Source organism: Phalangium opilio, unplaced genomic scaffold, assembly GCF_054372755.1.
Source record: "Phalangium opilio isolate 3A_F unplaced genomic scaffold, DU_Popi_V2 ptg000039l_2, whole genome shotgun sequence".
Taxonomy (NCBI): Eukaryota; Metazoa; Arthropoda; class Arachnida; order Opiliones; family Phalangiidae; genus Phalangium; species Phalangium opilio.
Genome location: NW_028324163.1, coordinates 2,875,103 through 2,881,736, shown reverse-complemented (window position 1 = coordinate 2,881,736; position 6,634 = coordinate 2,875,103). Strand labels below are relative to the sequence as shown.

Here is a 6,634-nt window from a genome sequence, read left to right as displayed (position 1 = left end):
CGCGACTGAATACGATTACTAATAATAAATCCACATACCCAATCGCAGTCTTCGCAAGAATGGCAAGGTAATTGCATCCTAGCTGCCTTTCCCCGCACTGGAAAATTCAAATTTTTCTCCTCCATTTTCCCTTTTTCTGGACTGCAAAAATAAAATGGTAAAACTATTTCACTGCGCTTAAAATTCGCCATAGTTAAATATAATTACTCATCAAAACTGTCCAATCGCGGCATTTTTGCGGCTTTCCTCTGATCCAAAGGAACAAAGCTCCAACGGCTAGCGGACGCCGGTTCCGACCCTTCCCCTGTTCCCGCGCGCGAAAAGTTGGTTTCCGATTCTGAAAAGTTATTTTTTAATGAAAAATACAAAAGAAAAAACCTAATTAGAACATTTATTTAAAAATATTTACGTCTTTGTTTAAGAGCTTTCTGCAGGTTCTTTATTTGGTCCTGCAAGGACTCGTTTTCCACAGTCAATGTGTTCACTTTACTAGAATGCTGAACATTTTCTTCGGCCAACCTCTCGTTTGCCGTGGACAAAACTGGACAGATAAGGAATACATTTTCTAATTTACCCAAAAAGGAAATTTTTGGGACAGTCGCGCTTAAGTAATTTTTCGGCCACAGTCAGGCTACAACATTGTAGCTTCAACTTTGCTTCAAATTTCTATTTGTGATAAAGTCCAAAGGTATTTATGTTTAATTTTTTTTATAATGCATTTTTTCGCGTCACCTTGAACTAATTTATTTTAACTATATATTATTCATTTAGGTGGTTTCATCTCCTTGGTATTCTTATTTGTACAAAGAGATTTAGATTTCCATTCAAAGGTACGTGATCATTTGCCTGTTTTCTAAATCTATATGCATATGTCGTGTTAATTATGTAAGATACTATTATTTATGACTATGATATTGTAAATCTTTCACTTTTATTTTCTTCACGAAATAGGAAAGCGCGACATGTGGCCAATTTATCCTCTTAAATAAATTTTATAACTTCCTCTTTCTCGTATGAAGACTCTCAATAGCTGGATCTTAAATCGATTTAAACTAATAAAAGAACATGAAAATCATTTAGAAAACTAACCAAAGAATAACCGTTAATTTTATATCAATTTAAAAAGTTTCAAAAGTTGACTTGTTAAGCCAACAACAGATGTATTTATATTTGAAATACCTATAGCCAATTACAGCACGAGGTTCCTTCAAAAATAGTTAGGGCGCGCTCTCTGCTGAAAGCTCACGTGGAATCGCGGTCTATAATTGCTTAGAGGTATTTCAATACACGGGTTGTTTATCAAAAGTTAACGTTAGGCTTAACACGTCAACTTTTGAAACTTTGAAAATTGATATAAAATTAATTATTAATCTTTGGTAAGTTTTCTTATTAATTTTCATGTTCTTTTATTAGTCTAAATCGATTAAAAAGTAACTGTCCGGTTATTACATTCTCCCTTTAAAGGGGAAGGAAGAATCGCGTGGAAGCGGAGATGGTATGCAAAAGGTTGTGGGGACCGTCCATAAACTACGTCACACTCTTATGGGGGGATGGGGTTTCTAAATTTGTCACGGTCCGTGACAAGGGAGAGGGAGGGGTTCTTCGATGCGTGGCGTCACATTTAGCATTGATTTTGTTACGAAGTCAGTAAGAGGCCGATTGGCTCTCTTATGTTATAGAAGAAGAAAGAGAACATTCCCTAGTCAAACGTTACAATAATTTACCAAAATTGTTATTCCATAATCACTTAAATAGTATAAAATTTAAGCAATTATCTACTATTTACACCTTTATATAGCTAATTTAAATAGCGCATTTAAAATATACAGCGTAAACTCTCTTATGTTTCTGTTTATTTGCCCCTATAATTTGTGAGGATGAATCAAATCCCCCTGCCGATTGAAATGGTTTCGATTCTTTGGCAAATTTTCTAAATCGATTAGTCTGTTTTCGGTGACAGTGTCGAAACCTAAAAAGTGTGCCCCTTTAACTAAGCTTTATTGAAGTTTTTTGAAGCTTATAAAAAGCACATCCAGACATTAAAAATCTAAAGGTCAATCAGAGGGAAAAAGTTTAAAACGGAAGAGAACTTGAGTTTTCAGCCGAGCAAAATATTTATTAGAGGGCGGCATATCACTCAAGAAATTAATCAAATTAAATTTGTAAATTAAGACAAATCATAGTGCGGAGGAGAGGGGGTTAAAGAAATGTGACGTGGTTTTTAGCGAGGGATCTGAGAAAAGAGTGACCAAGCGTGATCTGGGGGGGTGGGGGGTCAGAAAATGCTTTTTTTTCGCGTGACGTAGTTTATGGACGGTCCCTCAGCCTGTCCCTTTCAATCAAAAACCCCTCATCCATTTTTATTTCTCGGAAAAATCGCCATCGCTTCGGCAATGTCACTAGTTATGCCACGGGCAGGTTAAATTTTTAACCCAGGGCCCAGTGTCTCTTTTCCCCTTTCCCCTTTAACAGGTGATATTAAGTACAATTTTATATCTTGGCTGATTTAATGCGGGTTAACGTAAAGGTTACTGGTCATGAAAACCATTCCTAAACGCTGGTTGATTTATTAAAAATATTATGCAATTTATTGTGAGATTATAATTGTAATCGTAACTGTTCTTAGCACCTCAACTGAAAATTATATAATACGGGGTAGTTTTTATAATGAACCTTTATATTTCTCCTTATTTTCCGAAATTTCAAATTTCCAGTTTCTTCTTAGTTGACTTGGGATGGAAGTGGTGGTGGGGTGGGGGTGGAGGTGGACGTTGTCCTGGAGGTGAGAGCTTCCGTGAGCAGTTTTTTTTCGAGAATGGGAATGTACGTGGTTAAAGTTAAGCGAAGAAATGTATTGCAGAGTTAAACTAAGAAATAGTTAGTTGCATTGGAATGTAGTCAGAGTTAAACTAAGAAATAGTTGCATTGGAATGTAGTCAGAGTTAACCGAAGCGCGTCGAGGGGCTATTCACTATAAGTTTCTCTTCGGGCCAGGCCTGGATCTAGCAAATGCGGGGCCCAGGGCAGATTGCTAATGCGAGGCCCCTGATCTTTTAGTATAGGCAGAAGTAAATAGGGGAAGTACGTATTCTTAGCTATTTCGCGAGACGTCACTTTATCGGTTTTTTCGCGCCACTGAAGATCCGCTTTTTTTGGCGGGAAACCGCGGATGAATACAAGAAACTATTTCCTTCGAAGGTTCGTCTGCTATCCAGCTGAATGCTGATTTTGTTATGGTACCTGACTGACCTGTGAGTATTAGCATGCATTACAAGTTTATATATGAAAAAATCGTTTTTAACTCCGATTATATTAATAAAACGATATATTTTTTACATTTAGGTATAAAAATGAACATAAGCAACATTACTACTAATGTAAGGGAAGAATTTAAAGCCATTTCCCTGTTTGAAAAAAGGTATAAGATCTTTGACAGGCTTAAAGAAAGTGGTGATTTTGAAGAGCTATTTAACATTATGGTTAGCAAGTTTGAGTACCTTAAAGATGTTGCTAAACCTACTAAAACAAATGAAAAAGCTGGGGGCTATGGATTTTTTTTAAATTCATGGCAAAATTGGAGAACATCTGTGATTTCACTGGCGCTTGGAATTGAAACCGAAGAAAGAGCGAGTGAAAGTGATAAGAAAATGATAGATATAATTGTCAAATATTTGAAATCAAAGTCTGATGGGATGGTTGAGGATATAGTTGTAATTTTGAATTGGATAGCTCATGCTATTCTAGATTGCAACAATGAAGAAGAAATGAATAATTTAAAGTCAAATCTCTGGGAAGCCAACGTGGATAAAGTTCAAATTAATGATGAACCTAAAATATCTTTAAGGCATAAGCCAACGGATATAATATACGCAGCATACAGATTAGGAGGAGGAGCCCTTGGGGAAATGATTAATGTTAATAAGAGACGATTGGACAATAAAAACCTTTCTAACTCTCAGGTTAGCAAAGCTTCACAGTTTTTGGAAATTGCCCTGTTGCTCCGTGATCCTGTTAAAAGTGCCAAAATGATACCAAAAGCTATGCATAACCGAGACAAAGGTGGATTGCATTTCTTACACGAATTACTTGTGCAATATACAAACGAAGTTGGGCGGGTCGTTGCTACCCAATATAAAGAAATTTGCACTATCGGGGAACGCAATGTGATAAGTAAATTTTTTGGTCAACATCTGACAACCAAATTTCTAATTTTAACTGAAATAATGGAGTTATATCGTATTGGTTTATTTTAGAGAAAACTATGCAAATACTTCTTTTGGATAAAAATTTGGAAAAAATGTTCTACTCGGCTGTATCTTCTATCGATGGCATTCTAAAACGTGGCTTTTCAAGAGAAATTTTGGAAGAATTCCGAAAGGTCCACCTGAGAAAGATGGGCCACGCTATTCTAAATGACTTTATTTCCGCTAAAACTGAGCAAATCAATAGGAAAAAGAAGAACCGTGGTCAAGGGGGGCAGTTATTAAGGGATCAGCTTTATCAACTTTCATCTGGGTCCAAAAAAAGTAAGGCGAATATCCGACCAAAGAAAAAGATAAAACAACTAAGTTCTAGTCAACAAACACCAAGAAAAAACATGCGCAAGATAACTTCACTTGACTATTCTGCCAAGAATACCTCACCAATTCTAAGCAAAACGAAACCTGCCAAATTTACCGGGAAAAACTCAAGACCGGTTTCACCAATCTCAAGCAAAACAAACCCCACTAAACGAGGCAAAATAAATGAATCCACCTTGAGTAAAACTAATTCTGTCCAAGTGATCTCAAAGAAAATTAATTCTGCCCAAACGATCTCAAAGAATATTAATTCTGCCCAAACGATCTCAAAGAATATTAATTCTGCCCAAACAATCTCAAAGAATATTAATTCTGCCCAAGCGATCTCCAAGAAAATCAACTCAGTCCATGATACATCTAGAAGTGCAAACTACGAATTAGCTTCAAGCCAAAGAAATTCCACGCAATCTTGTTTAGTAGAACAAACCAACGCCAAAAGTGCCTCAATTAGAGGAAGAATTCGAAAACCTAATTTTAAAATGGATTTTATTTATTAGTAGATGTAGTTTTTAATGTTCCCAACTTATAAGCCAAATATTAAGAATTTTAGAAAACAAAATGGTTGAATGTTTAGTCTACTTGTGATAGCTGAAGTGTGATACAAGATAATTTCTATCGTGTGTTATGAGTTTGTGATAGCTGAAGTGTGATACAAGATAATTTCTATCGTGTGTTATGAGTTTGTGATAGCTGAAGTGTGATACAAGATAATTTCTATCGTGTGTTAACTTAGGAGTTTCACAATAAAGACATTACCACAAATTATCTGTCTTTTCACTGTTCAAATTAAAAAAATTTATTTATTCATAGTTCATTTGTCTACATTTGGCAAATCTAATATTGATGAAACATTAAACTCGACGTTTCTGTAAGCATTCTCGCCAGTTTGAACTAAATGTTTCTTGGGGCTTTTCATGTCAGCACTGATAAGGATGGATCTACGAGCAGTTTTGTAATTTACGCTAGTTAGTTTGCCAGCTGTTACGAAACGTAACTGGCTGAAAAAGGATTCTACAACGCTGCCATTTACTTTGACAGGATAGACATAAAAACTAGGATTTCTTTGGTGAAAGTCTTTAACAAACCCAAGAAATCCAAATACCATTACACGCAACAGATCCCATGTTTGCCAAGCTAAGAAGGTCTTTCCATCTTTTCCTGACAAATCTTTATTACTTTTAAGGGTTTCTGTAGCCCAGCTTTCGAAGTATTTGTAACCTTTTAAAATGTTTTGGGCTGGTTCGCTTTCGATAGAGTGTACCTTTTTGTGAGAAAGAAAGCCAACTTCAAATAAGTTATGGCATGCTGTTAAGAAGTCATAGCACGCCATGACTTCCTTTTCATCATGGGGTGCTTGTATTTCTTCACAAATAGCATTATTTTTGTCACCCACAGCATGCAGTGGCAGAAAAGTTGTGTTTGGGTTGGCATAATTGTAAAGGTCACTCAAAAATGGCAGCTGTTGAAGTATCTTTGCGGGCGTAACATTTAACTTCGTCCATGCGTCCCGCTCAATATATGCGTGACGTAAACCTTTCACTTGAGAAAGCTCAAGGTTTTTCTTTCTTTCATCTTCTCTTGCTTCAACGTCTTCTATTTGTTTCCAACCGAAGCCAATGTTGCCCTTTTCAAATGATCTTGTGCCACCTTCTTTTGAATGACTCAGCCCATTTATGAGATTTTTTAATTGGTGGCTGGGACAGATGATCCAATAGATCCATCGGTCCGGCAATAATGGGTTTCGAAATCTTGGTTCAACATCAAAGTTTAAAGTTCCATCTTCTCTAGATGTGTAAGAGTACTGACCAGTTACACCATGGCTGGATTTGATCATGGTCAAGTTGGAGCTAGCGCCATCGCAAATAATTGCTGATATAAAAAATCCAACAGATTGGAAAGCAAATATGCTTTTCTGTGTCAGAACTGTTAATTCCTCGTGAGTGAAGGGTACGTGGCTTGGAAAATAAGGACCAATTACGTCAAATTTTTGTCCAGCGCATCTCCAAATGAATTGAAGAACGTACTGGGCAGCTAAGCACTCATTTACAGACGTA

The 6,634-nt window shown here is 36.4% G+C and overlaps 1 protein-coding gene across 1 annotated transcript; it reads left to right on the top strand.

Annotated features, from left to right (window-relative positions):
- Positions 1–3,083: 3,083 nt before the first annotated feature.
- Positions 3,084–5,444, top strand: LOC149680229 (uncharacterized). Its single transcript, XM_089834565.1, has 3 exons — positions 3,084–3,251; positions 3,343–4,170; positions 4,254–5,444. The coding sequence occupies exons 2-3, from the start codon at positions 3,351–3,353 to the stop codon at positions 5,075–5,077; spliced, it is 1,644 nt and encodes a 547-aa protein (XP_089690691.1). The 5' UTR covers positions 3,084–3,251; positions 3,343–3,350; the 3' UTR covers positions 5,078–5,444.
- Positions 5,445–6,634: the final 1,190 nt, after the last annotated feature.